General features: G+C 38.8%; 1 protein-coding gene across 1 annotated transcript; it reads left to right on the forward strand.

Annotated features, from left to right (window-relative positions):
• Window positions 1–17: 17 nt before the first annotated feature.
• Window positions 18–1392, forward strand: LOC145232609 (uncharacterized; the record flags this gene model as incomplete). The annotated part of the gene is made up of 3 exons (XM_080097269.1): window positions 18–231; window positions 391–451; window positions 627–1392. Coding segments are annotated over 3 exons (1041 nt in total), but the record flags the coding sequence as incomplete, so codon positions are not given.
• Window positions 1393–14757: the final 13365 nt, after the last annotated feature.

The raw sequence follows: 14757 nt of genomic DNA on the forward strand, positions 1-14757 counted from the left end.
AAAGATTGAAATGATGACATGGTTTGTTAAATAAAATCACACATTTCTTGATCAGAAATTGTGTATCAGCATGTTGCCATGATGCGGATCAGTGCAACGCTAGGTCTGTTGCTGACATAAACAACATTGTGCGATGTGTGACCAAAATTGAATCGGATGAAGTTACTGTTCAACTTAGCACTTGTGCCCCGGGATATCAATGTGGAAGAATAGAAGATGGGAACCAAAACGGTTGGTCCTTAACTTAAACCATACAATATGAATAACACCTAAATGGTGAAATTGTTGATGGTGGTTTGTAAAAGTTGAATTGAAACGAGAAACAAAGATTTGTTTGTGAGTTGTCTGAAATGCGATTGAAAGTCGTTTTGAAACTTCTTTCTGTTTCAGAAGTTGAAGTTTCGTGTGAGACAGCGGCTGCCTGTAATGCTGGACTTTGTGGAAACAGAACGTAAGTTAGAATGGCTAAGAACTTCAGTAGCGACCTAAAGATAATTAATAAAACATAAACTTAAGAGAGCGGCCAATAATTGCAAGTTTTGTAAATTTCCAAAACCAGATTTGATAAAAAGATTTTTTTAGTTTAAGATATCTATAATGAGTAAAATACACGTGTTTTTTTACAGTAACTGTGTGGCTGCCTGTTGCCAAAACGACGAATGTAACTTCCTGAGTGTGGCTAAACTCAATGTAAGGGGAACCACAACACCCGATATTACAACAATAGCAACAACACCAGCAACCGCTACAACAGCAACAACAACACCTACAGCGGCAACAACAACACCTGCAACCGCTACAGCAGCAACAACACCTACAGCAACAACAAGAACACCTGTCACCATTGCAGTAACAACAACACCTGCAACCGCTACAGCAACAACAACACCGACAGCAGCAACAAGAACACCTGTCACCATTACAGTAACAACAACACCTGCAACCGCTACAGCAGCAACAACACCGACAGCAGCAACAAGAACACCTGTCACCATTACAGTAACAACAACACCTGCAACCGCTACAGCAGCAACAACACCGACAGCAGCAACAAGAACACCTGTCACCATTACAGTAACAACAACACCTGCAACCGCTACAGCAACAACAACACCTACAGCAGCAACAAGAACACCTGTCACCATTACAGTAACAACAACACCTGCAACCGCTACAGCAACACCTACAGCAGCAACAAGAACACCTGTCACCATTGCAGTAACAACAACACCTGCCACCACTGCAGCAACAACAACACCTACAGCAGCAACAACATCACCTGCCACTACAACAGCAACAATTGTGTCAACAACATCTGGTGCTAAACACGCAGCACAAATTAATATGTTGCTGATGATGGGTCTTGCGGTTCTCGATTGCTTCATGATTTAAGCAATGACATTATTGGTTTTTGTCTTTATTACAACTCAAATGTACATACATTTGCAATTCGAACGGAGGGAAGATTCGTTTGAATTGCAACAATAATTGTAAAAAGTGACCGGCGAAAGTACATAAGCTACTTAATGACGTTGGAAACATCCATTTAATGAAAAGCATAACTACCAGTAAGCTTGTGTATATAGAATACATCTTAGTACAGGCTATATTATTATTATTACTCAACATTTGACGTTTTAACAATCGTTGTTTTCATAATTATCAGTGCAGGTTGTTAACTGAGCTTGAAACAAATGTTCACATTTACTACATGGATGATGTATATTGTAATTCAAACAAGCGTGCTCCCATGAAAATGTTGAATTACTGGTATTTCTCTAGGGCCAAACTGCTCTAGTATAGCACAGGAGGTTCAGAACAAATCTTCATCGGGTAAAGTTTGGCGACGGTTTGTGTTTGTGAAGCAAACTAGGTCAGGCACTCATTCGTATGTGTTTTAAATTTTGAGTAGCTTTGCACTTCTGTTTTCTACAAATCCGCTCCGTTTATAATTTCGTGTGTGAAATGGCATTAGGACTAGAGAAGTTAAGAGAAACAGCAACTGGTTAGTTTTGATGCAATGTAGATTATTGCCGCGCGTTTTGTGAGGCTTCGATGATGCGACGCGTCTTGTAATTTGCCGCGGGCGAAATAAAACTGCTTTTGAGCTGCAGCTTAAATACTGATGGGTTTAACGTCGCCGGGTTATTGTACAAAAATGTCTGTTGTAGATTTTTCGATGTAGAGTTAGGCAAGCTCGCTTGTCTATGGTTCGTGCTTATTCCGCTGCGAGTCTATTTTTTTGTGACAGTAATTGGTTTGACTTGTTGCTGTGACTTGTTTAATGGCAGCTGGACGTTTGGCGTTCAGAAAAGTTATCGCAATATAGGCAGGTGGAAAAAAAGGAATAAAACACGCTTGCGTTTCTAATACTATTATTTCAGCAGTGGTTCTTAACCTTTTTATAACGGCCGAACCCCTACGATATTCTTCAGCCTTTGGTCGAACCCCAAAGTCACATCCCAGGTTTTTAACCCATTTTAGTTGGTGGGTTGTATTTAGTTTATGTTCAAACGTAGTGGCAACAGTTACTGTTTGTCATTTTGTTAAATTCTGACATAATAATAATACAAGCAACTTGTTTCAGGATTGCTTTAATTCCGGCATTTTTAAGTTTTTACCAAAATTAAGCATTGTATGTTCATCTGTACACAAACATGAAAAATATGATATAATAAGTTTTTGCTGCCAACAAAATTTCGTTGCTTTTTTGCTCGCGAAAAACGCGCACAGTGCTATTTGTTACGTCAAAAAAATAAAATAAAACCTTAGTGCAGGGGTGCACAACCTTTTTGCCAGGACGGCCGCATCGCAGATTCTTATTTTACCAACGGCCGCCATTTACCTCCTTTTTTGTTTTAAAATACTTGGTTGATATCATACATATACCATCTAATAGCGCCAAAAACCCAGATTAATTTCTCGCTTGGTGCACTGATTGAGCTGCACATCGTGGAGATCGGTCTTAAGTGTTTATGATGTCATAATCTATATTGTGATGCTTGTGGTACCTGTTTTGTTTGCATTGTTTGCACACAATAGGCTTACAAAAAGTGTGACTCACATGGTTATTAGGCTGCTATATTCTTTTTAGTACCACAAAAACTGTTTGGAGCAGTTTAAAAATTAAAATGTTTAGCAAACGAGTTTTATTTACGTCACGGCCGCCTGTACATGTATTTTAATAAACATGTTCACGGCCGCAGGTTGTGCACCCCTGCCTTAGTGTAAGTTTACAGCGTTTTGATATTTAGCAAATATAAATGCCATTTTTTAGCGATTATAGACCCTAAAGTTTGATGAAAACGGGTATTTGTATTGTACTTCAAAAGGACCTTCGTCGAACCCCTTATTAGGCTTTGCCGAACACTCAGTTTCACAAGTGTTGAAAAAAGTTTAGGGGTTTTAAAAAAGTTTTTGGCGACAACAATGAACCAAATATTTGCTGTAGTCATGCTTGTTGCTTTCATGTTGTTGGAAACGCAATTAGTCAACGGTTTGAGTTGTGGTCTGGGATCGGATTCACCTGGATTTCAGTACACTGAATGTCCTGCCTCTGCTACTTACTGTGGATTGACAGAAACAACTTTTGACAACGGTTATATTGGGTTTGGATTCGGATCATGTCAGGATGATGTCGTCGCATGCGATCAACTTTGTGCAGGAGTCCCGTAAGTATCAATTTCCATCCGTTGAACTGGAGTTTGAGTATGAGAAAATAATCTGTCACTGAAGAGTGACATGTTGTCAATGTATTGAACTGAAAATATGAAAGTTGTTTTTGAAAACCTTAAATGTAATTACTTTAGCAGCCTCGGTTTAATGCATAGTGGCGCTTCACTTAAATGGCAGCTGTACAGTTTTTTTGCATTTGGGTGTTGAATGAAGCAGGTTAAGGGGTAAAAATGATGAAAAACTAGTCATTGAGTTTGCGACGGGTTGTTCTAAAAATCTAAATCAACTAAACAAGGGTGACGTAATAAATAAAATTGATTGTTGAGAAAACAGTAGCTAAACGAGCTATATAAGAAGGCTTAGTTGCGTACTGTACCAAGGCCAGTTTGAAAAGCAACTATGCCAAGATAAACAATCTTGATTTACTGGATAGACACATGACTAGCTATGGTCTTCATATTAGGCAACGTTTGAATCAAACCATAAAACATCTTATTTGCACCATACCCATAATGAGATGCACTGATGAATAATGATGTCTACCTTTACGAGCAGGATTATTAACAAATATATATTTTAAGGAATTGTAGGTCAGCGTGTTGCAACGATGAACCAAACTGCAACGACAACATTTTATATGGGATAATTTATGAGATGACTTGTATGACGGGAACAACAACAAATGGAACCCTTAGTGAAAAGAAAACATGTGATGTGTTGGAGTTTTGTGCAAGGAGAGAAACCAGCATTGATGGAGGTGAAAAAGTTAGCAAGTAAAAACATAGAAGTCCACATTCAATTATAAACCAACATATGGACTAATTATTTTACTATTTATAATATAGTTCAATTATTACTCAAGTCAAGGCAACGTTGCTAATTGACTCTCATTGTAACGTAGTTTTGTTTGCAGTCACAACAACAACCGGCATGTGTTCGACATACGAAACTTGCAATATGCTCTGCAACAATTTCACGTGAGTGAATTTCGTGACTTTAAGATGATTTAGTTTGTGACCTACAAAGGTTTTTAAGCTTTTACGAAAGTGAAAAAAAGTTCGAAAAGATTACATGTTTTGTAAATGAGATCACAAATTTGCTTTATTTCAGAAATTGTGTATCGGCATGTTGCAATGACGCGGATGAGTGCAACGTTCGACCAGTTAGTGACATAACCAACATTGTGCGCTGTGTGACCAAACATGTACCAGACAGATGGATTTATCAAGTCAGCACTTGTGCTCCGGGCCATCAGTGTGGAAGAACAGAAGATGGAAATCAAAAAGGTTGGTTCTTCACTTAAACCACACAACAGAATATGATTTAAACAACTAAAATTTGAAATTGTTAATGATGGTTTGTAAAAGTTGAATTGTAACCGAGAAACAAAGATTTGTTTGTGAGATGTCTGAAATGTGATTGAAAGTCGTTTGCTTTGAAACCGAAACTTCTTTCAGTTTCAGTAATTGAGGTATCTTGTCAGACAACGGCTGCCTGTGATGCTGGACTTTGTGGAAAAAAGTACTAGAAATTTCTCTTAAAGCAAAAAATTGGAATGATTTCATGTTTGTTAAATAAAATTACAAATTTTATGTTTAGAAACTGTGTATCGGCCTGTTGCTTTGATGCGGATCTGTGCAACGTTAGGTCTGTTGGCGACATAAACAACATTGTGCGCTGTGTGACAAAACTTTTTGATGAAGGTATTGTTCAATTCAGCACTTGTGCTGCGGGCCATCAGTGTGGAAGAATAGAGGAAGGGATCCAAAAAGGTTGGACCTTAACTCAAACTAAACAAAAAGGATGAATTAAACAACTGAAATGTGAAATTGTTGATGGTGGATTGTAAAAGTTGATTTGAAACGAGAAACAAATATTTGTTTGTGAGGTGTCTGAAATGCGATTGAAAGTCGTTTGCTTGAAACCGAAACTTCTATTTGTTTCAGCAACCGAAGTTTCTTGTCAGACAGCGGCTGCCTGTGATGCTGGACTTTGTGGAAAAAGAACGTAAGTTATTTTTAAGTCTTAACTGACCAAAAACTTACAGTAGCGACCTGAAGATATTAATTAAACATAAACTTAGGAGAACGATCAATAATAGTTTTACAAATTTCCAAAATCAGATACTACAAAAATACATTTTTAGTGTAAGAAATCTATAATGAGTAAAAATACACGTGTTTTTTGCAGTAACTGTGTGGCGGCCTGTTGCCAAAACGACCAATGTAACTTCCGGAGTGTGGCGGAACTCAATGTAAAGGGAACCACAACACCGGAGACGACGACAGCAACAACAAGTACAACCACAACAGCAACAACGACAATCACCATGAAAACTACTACAACCACTACAGCAACAAAAACTCCTGCCACTACAGCAACGACAACAACGCCTACAGCAACAACAATACCTGCTGCCACTACAGCAACAACAGCTACAGCAACTTCTACTACAACTACAACAACTATAGCAACTTCCACTACAGCAACAACAACACCTGCAACAGCAACAATCACTACAGCAGCAAAAACAACAACTGTATCATCAACATCTGTTGCTAAACACGCTGCCCAAATTAATATTTTGATGACGATGGGTCTTGTGGTTTTCGGTTGGTTCGTGATTTAACTAATGACATTCTTGGTTGGTGTTTTTGTTACAACTAAAATGCACGTACATTCGCAATTCGAACGGAGAGAAGACTCGATTGAATTGCAAAATGATTGTAAATGCTCAACCTACTAAAGACGTTTTATTGAATTACAAATATTCGTCTGATTAAAAACATAACTCCCGGAAATGGTGTAAATAGAATACATATTAGTGCAGTTGTTTAAACAATCGCTGTTGTCATCATCAGTACAGGTTGTTAACTAAGCTTGAAATAAATAATCATATTTACTGCATGGATGATGTATACTGTAATTCAAACAACCGTGTTCCGATGAAAATGTTAAATTGAACGCATTTCCGGTAATGTGGTTAAGTGGAACTGCATTAGTGTAGTCGTGTGTTCTCGAATGTCACTGATAAGGAAGACGCACAAGAGGTTTAGATTTTGACACATCTTCATCGGGTAAAGTTTGACGACGGTTTATGTTTGTGAAGCAAACCAGGTCAGGCACTTATTTGTATGTGTTTTGAATTGTCAGCTCTACACATCGAAAACTCCAATGAAGGATTTATGTCGTTAGAAGTCCTAAATTTATAATTCATTTAGTTTTTGTTAGCGAAAATTTGACGGAGGCGTTGACTAACATGACTTCGGTTTAGATCACAGCGACCCAGACAAATCGCCGTATGTTTGCTTTTAATCTTGGAAATCTTCAAATAGCGATCTGTTAAACTTATCGTTTCGGCGTCTTTTCATAAGATTTTGTTTTTGTGAAGGTACGCGCGCGTGTGTGTGCTGTGTAAAATAACTTATGCGGTCTGCTATCTTTTCCCAAGTTATTTCTGGTTTGAACGAAACAACAGGTAAGATTTTTGATTTGGTGCAATGTAGAATCGATGCGTGTTGCGAGGCTTAGATGACGCGACGTGTCTTCTAATTTACCACAGAGAAAATAAAACTGCTTTGAGCTGCAGTCTAAATACTCATAACTTTAACGTCGCCGGGTTATTGCACAAAATGTCTGTTGTACATTTTTCTTTGTTGACTTCGCTTGTCTATGTTTCGAGCTATTTCCGTTCTATGTTTTTGTGACAATAATTTGTTTGACTTGTTGCTGTAACTTGTTTAATGACAGCTGGAAGTTTGGTGTTGAGTAAATTTAATGTAATACAGGCAGGGTTGAAAGACGGAATAAAACACGCTTGCGTTTCTAATACTATTACTTCAGGGTGGCCTCATTCAGTTTCAACAGTGTTTTCAAACATTCTTAGGGTATTTAGTCACGTTTCAAGAAGCCGCAATGAACCAAATACTTGCTGTAGTCTTGCTGGTTGCTTTGATGTTGTTGGAAGCGCAACTTGTCAACGGTTTGAGTTGTGTTGTGGGATCGGATCCACCCGGATTAAACTCCGTTGAATGTCCTGTCTCTGCTACTTATTGTGGATTGACATCCACAACTTTTGACAATGGTTCTGAGATGTCTGTCGCATCGTGCGAGGAGGACGTCGTCGCATGCGATCAACTTTGTGTAGAAGACCCGTAAGTATTAATTTCCATCAATTGAAGAGGGGGTTATAAGTGAAATAAAACAAAAAATGTTTCACTTCAGAGTGACATGTTTTCAATGTATTAAATTGAAAATAGGAAAGAAATTTAAGAAAGTTGATTTTGAAAGCCATCTTGTATTTACTTCAGCGGCCTTCGGTTGATTAAAATGTTCAGTGGTGCTTTACTTAAATGGCAGTTGTACAATTTTTGTGCATTCAAATGCTGAATAAAGCAGGTTTAGGGTTTAAAAATGGTCAAACTAGTTATTGACTTTGCGAGGGGCTGTTTTAAAAATCTAAATGAACCAAACAAGCGTAAAGAAATAAATGAAACAAATTGTTGAGAAAACAATGGATAAACGAGCTACATAAGAGGGCACGTAGATGACGTATCGTGTAAATCACACAACCGTGTTCTTTGTGAAAATGCTGACTTGCACGTGATTCCCTGTAATATGGAAACTGCATTATTAAACTCGTGTGTTTTCTTATGTCACTGGTGGTTATCCTCACGGGAGGTTAGAGATTTAAAGTGGAGATGCACTGAATTGGCCTAAACTTGGATTAGGCCGGAACCGAATCTTTGGCAGTTTTGCCGAATAAATCGAATCATTTGTGACGTCACGCGAAATCGCAGGCTTCGAGTTTGTAATAAAACCATAAGCTTATCTACAAGGCAAACAGCGGTGCTACACATCAGGATAGTTGTGTTTCATTATTAGTTTTGTTCTGTGCGGTTAAAGGTTGCCTCGGGCATCGTTACCAGCCTGCCATAAATTACTGACTTTTTGTCTTCGGTGGTAAAAAACGATTGACCGAAACCGAATACGACACAATCCTAAATAAACATATTCACCGGATAAAGTTTGACGACGGCTTGTGTTTGTTAAATTTGTTTTAGGGGAAATCGGGCCAGGTAATAATTTGCTTGTGTTTAAAATTCCCAGTAGTTTTACACATGGAGAACTGGAACAGTTTATTAACTAGCGGTTGTTGTTGAATCATGTCAAGCTTTAGTCGACTCATGCGACTTGCTCTGTGCAGATGACGCATAAGTAATGTTTTTAGATAATGTTTAACAACGCACTTTAGTTAACGTTGTGTCATGAACAGAAACATCGTTTGTGCATGTTGCAACAAAGCAGATAACTGCAACAGCGTTCGGTTGCTGAAATGAAAAGCATGCTGACTTGCCAGGAACTGGACGTAAATAACACCAATAACTTCATTAAAACTTTTAAATAACTCTGCGAAAAGTACCAGCTGCAATTGCTGTTTTCAGATACTTTAACTTTGAAACATAACCGAACCCTTTACAGATTCAGCCACAGTTGAAACTGTTGAATCGTGTCCAGCTCAGAGCGCATGTGCCGGTTTGTGTGGCTCAAACGCGTAAGTTTTCAATGAATGTTTGAATTTAAACACTTCATGTATTTTTGTTGTTGATTTCACATCACTCGATAAATTACAAAACTTTCATTTTTTGACGGCGCCCATCAACAATTTAGCCTCACGCTAAAAAGAAGACTTTTAAAATTTGTTTTTGTTCACAGAAATTGTGTGAGTGCTTGCTGCAACACATTAACAGTGAGCCAACAAACAGCCCGAAGGTGTTGACACCAATAAGCGATATAACATACACTCCCGGCTCTAAATACGAAAAGTGTGCAAGAACTCAAGCCTCTGTCACAATCGAAGGTAAACGATAAACTCAAAGAATGCACTAAACCTTAAGATTTATGATTAGTGACTAACTTAAAAACGGACGTCCACTAGTTTTTGTTCTTTGCAATGTTGTTATTTCTCTTCTATGCTTCCATGTTTTGTGGCGGTCTCTCGTGTTAACTGAGATTCGCTCCAGCGCCTATAGTGCCGAGGAAAGATTACTTTCTTCTTTCGCTCTCTTGTATGTGTACACCTTATCTCGACAAAGGGTTTTATAGACAGCTACCCGTGTCAGCATCTTGTTTACGTGTAGGAATTCTTTCAAACAAAGCGTCTGCTAGCGGTGTTTGATCACCTATTTTTGATTCGTGCGGGTGTTTTATTCAGGGCAAGGTTTTGTATGGTATTTCCGCCCACAGGTGAGACCCGAGACACACGGCTTTATTCAGAGGTCTACAACCTGTTAAATACGCCTTAGCCACACAGCTGACGAAGGTCGATGTTTAGCCTAAGGTGAAACATACAAGAGAGTCATTTGCACAGTTTATTACGAGTTATTTGAAACATACAAGAGAGTCATTTGCACAGTTTATTACGAGGAAATGTTTTCATTCAGCTCTGATTAAGCGTTTAATTAAATGACAGTCGCGTGGACGCAGAGCAATGAGTGTTGTCGTTGCCAAACGGGTTTGCTATCACATAAGTAACTTCAAACACAAAAGTTGGTGAACTAAATTACATTCTATAAAAACGCATCAGGCTGATGTCTGCAGCTGAAACACATTCATTCGACCTGGTAGTTACATTACCCTGTAATTTAAACTTAACCCTTTGCACAAGAAAGATTTTTAACGTCGTTTGGTTAATTGTTGCGAAGTTTTTTTTACATACCGACGTTAAAATAAACATATATACATGAAAACTGCAAAAAGAGACTTCCGATGTGCCAATAGAGTGCGTCAACCTGACAAAAGATTGAAATTTGGTGGTGATAAAAAATTATAAACGTAACTAGTTCAATGTGTCACGGTGCCTAACCAACATTGTTTTCGGTATATTGTCAGGTTTCAAGTTAGGTCGTTTAAATCAAGCAATGAGACAGACACTAGCGCTAATCTTGCTATCTGCTTTGGTGTTACTGGAAGCGCATCTGACGTACAGTTTGTCGTGCTACCAGGGTACAGGAGACGCCGCTGCAGCATCTGAATGTCCAGACTCAGCGACTTACTGCGGGCTCACAGATACAAAAACCAACACCGGCGGTGAGAAGACGAAACAAAAAGTTGACCATTCAAACATTTTGCATGCCACGTAAATGTCGCTTATAAATGTGGGACTACGCTACGAAAAGTTTTCGATTTCAGCCAAAAATTAAAAAAAAACAGTTACAAGATAAAATATATTCTGATCGCTTGATTTATATTCAGAATTCATTCTAGTAAGATCATGCGAAGACGACATTACAGCATGCGATGAGCTTTGTGCAGGAGAAGCGTAAGTAAAAGTATAAACCAGTTTATATCACAACAAATTATTTTCAGCATTCACAGATTAATAGTTTACACAACTTGAATGTGTTATTTTTCATACCGGTTCCCTTGTTATTATCTGCAGGAAGCTAGCTGAATGTACATTTAAAAGGAAACAAATATTCATTGTTTTTCCTATTTCCCACAGCAAGACGCACAATATCAGCTAGTTTTGGAGAAAGGTGACATCACCCACGAGACGACAATTAGGCTTGTACGGACAAAGAGCATTGTTCAACAATGAAGATTGTTTACAAAACTTCGATAATAATAGAAAGACAGTATGTAATACTACATTCATGTGTGTGCGTCAACACAACACAAACCACAGGCTTGTGACGCAAGAAAGTGAAAATAAACATGTTGTACCGAACTACCGGGTTCGAAATTTAACTGGAAAAGTTTCAGTTTCCGATTTAAACTTTGGCAACAATTATATAACCGAAGCGGTACCTTGGCGAAAATCTGGTTCGGCAAAGTTTGGTATATCACTAATTGATAGCTCATTTTGTTCGTTTAATGTTCATCATTTTAAAGAGGGTGTTGGTCAGCATGTTGCGATGAAGCGGATTGCAACTTTGATGCCGACAGCGTACGAGGTTCCACACTAACGTGCGCATCGGGTGCGACGCACACTGACACCCTTGTTGGAATGATGGACTGTAACCCAGGAGAAGTGTGTGTAAGAAGAGAACGGACATCCAGTGATGGAAGTACGGTTTGTGTGGCTAAGTTGAAGAACAGTAAAAAAAACTCTTTGTATATTTGTAAAAAAATATTTTAGTGTCACTTCATTGTTCTGAAAAAGATCGTCCTGGTGGGCGAAACGTCAGCTAATTTTTTTTCAAAAAACGAATATTTTGTCTAGCAACGAGTATTTTGTCCACACTTGTTGATTGATACCTTTGTTAAATTCTAGTTTCTGACAGAAGGCTGGGCGAAACACAAGCAATATGTTGTACTTTGTTCACTAAATATTTTACAAATCAACATTCAGCAGCAAAATATCTTTAAAAGTTTTTTCTCTTCTGTTTACAGGTGTTACAATTGACGGTTCTTGCGGGACTGTTGACCGATGCAGAGAGACCTGTTCTGCAGTCACGTGAGTAGATAAAAACTTAAACTATACACTGTTGATTTGTAATACAGATGAGATAACGTATGGAAATGCTTTGGTTTTTAGAACGCTTTGTGTATCGGCATGTTGCAATGATGCTGATATGTGCAACGCTCGGACAGTTGACGAAATGAACAACATTGTGCGCTGTGCAGCCGAGACAAGTGGTTCAACATTTTCCAGATATTTGACTTGTGCCCCTGGCAATATGTGTGGGAGAACAGAATTAACCGATGGCAGTATGTTGCACAGAAAACAGAGTATATTTTCATGTCAAAAATGTTGTTACCAAATCTTTTATCGTTTCAGCAATCGCAGTATCTTGCCAGACACCATCCGCCTGCAACGCTGGACTTTGTGGGGCCACAGCGTGAGTTTTTACGTTTTTGCTGTACTATTAACGTTTATTCGCAAAAGGCAGGCGGACTTACCAGTTTTCCGATTACTTAGCATTGGCTAAAAACAGTGGTTCTCAATTCGTTTTAGGCCATGGGCCACCATTTCAATTAAATAAAGTAACATCCACAACAAGCACATATTCTTTCAATACAGAATTTCGTGGAGTGTTATCAAACAACTGACAGCTAACAATAAATTGCCATAACTTGAAAAAGCTTTTTTCGTACTCATAATCAATCAATTATAAACTATTTCCAGTTTATCACCAAATATAATTTATGTCCTGTTGGCCACCCAAAAAGTCGTCATGGACCACAAGTTGAGAAGCCATGGCTTAAATCAGGGGTGTGCAACCTGCGACCCGCGGGCCAACTTTCTGCGACCTGACAATATGCGGCTAGAATCAAAAGCGAAATTTACTTGTAGTTTGTTAACTCGCAATATAGGCATATATTTGGTATGCAACAAAGTAAAATCATCTTGTGTTATATAAAGATGCAGCCAACGGTCTAATCATGGTGATTGTATTTGGCCTTACAGTGACAAAGGTACACCACTGGCTTAAAATAGAGTAACCAACACATTCGGTCATTTTTGTAGAAACTGTGAGGCTGAATGCTGCGACAGCGATGAATGCAACACTATAACGATTGCTGCGTTAAACGTGAGGACATGTTCGGTTGGGACGGTGACTAAGGTTGGAGATGCAGATGCGACAGGAAGTATGATCGGTATGGTTTGCGAAGCAGCTCAGTACTGTGGAAGGACAGAAACTACAACATCAGGTGCTAACTGCTAACCACCGCATTTTTACAATCGATTTCAACGTCATTTAATTTTACAGACTAAAAACTTAGCCTTAAGTCATCCACCGACCTTTCATGACATGTATACATATATAGGCATCTTCAGTATAATATTCAAACATAATCTATATCATTTCACTGTAACACAATATCAATTCCTTTATTGCTTTTTGTTTACTACAGGCACCGTGGTAACTGTGGGATCGTGCCAAGCTGATGTTGTGGAATGTGATGAGCTCTGTGCAGGAACTGAGTAAGTGAATGCAAGCCTTGTAAATAGTAACTTAAACAAACCATTTGGGAATTGATGAAACATCGTAGTGACAACTGCATAGCAGCTCGAATTAGAGTTTTAATTACGACCAAAACATAATTTCTAAAAGCGAATAAACATGGAGTTGTATTAAAAAAGTTCTAAAACTCGTGTTTATTCAGAGGTTGTGTCTCTGCGTGCTGCGACGATACTCATAATTGCAACACGGTAGATGTGGCCACAATGACAAATGTGGTGACTTGCATGACGGGATCAGTAACTGATGGAACACTCATCGAAACCACTAATTGTGCAGCTGGAGAGTTTTGTGCAAGAAAACAAACTACTGACGGCAGTTCAGGTGAAAAGCTGATGTAAAGTGAGGAAAGTAATAATGGTAGCAATTCTATACCAATGTTCTTTCCCTCTGTTTAATTTGTTCTTTGCAACATAACCAGGGATCGTGGGTAGGCTGAAAATACTGTGTGACCGCTGTGGCAATTAGATCAAACAAATTGTATGAAACAAATCACAAGATTTTCCAGGATTGGTTAGGAAGTTGTTTACCCTAATAGCGCTTTTAAAGAGGCGTATGCCGCAAAAAATTAAAAGTTTAGGAACCTTTGATCTGTAGACCGGCCACAGCGGTCCTCCAGTGGTACCAAAGGGTTGGTCACAGCAGTCACTGGAGCGCACCAGCCAAAGCGGTGGCAAGTTAGAATGTAAAAGCGTTCCAAATTATTATTGTTTTCAGTGACAACAACTGTGGGATCGTGTTCAACAAAGGAAGCTTGCGAAGCGCTCTGCACCGGTGTCACGTTAGTATATTCAAAGTTGCAACGAGCACCCTGGTTCTGACTGAGCTCATATCCCTAATTAAATTCACACAGTGATACATGTGAAGCAGCATGTTGCAACGACGCTGACAGATGCAATGGCCGAGTAGCTGCAGACATAGACGACATTGTAAGGTGTGCGACCGGAACTTCAACTGATGCAACCCTGGCTGGCCGCGTGACATGCGCAACAACACAACAATGTGGAAGAACTGAAACTTCTGTTACAACAGATGGTAAGAGAAGTACGATAACTAAACAAAATACGTTCACTAATGAACCATTTGTTTTTTCAGGAACCACTGTAGTGACGAC

This window comes from Phallusia mammillata, chromosome 6 (assembly GCF_965637545.1).
Source record: "Phallusia mammillata chromosome 6, kaPhaMamm4.hap1.1, whole genome shotgun sequence".
NCBI classification, from domain to species: Eukaryota; Metazoa; Chordata; class Ascidiacea; order Phlebobranchia; family Ascidiidae; genus Phallusia; species Phallusia mammillata.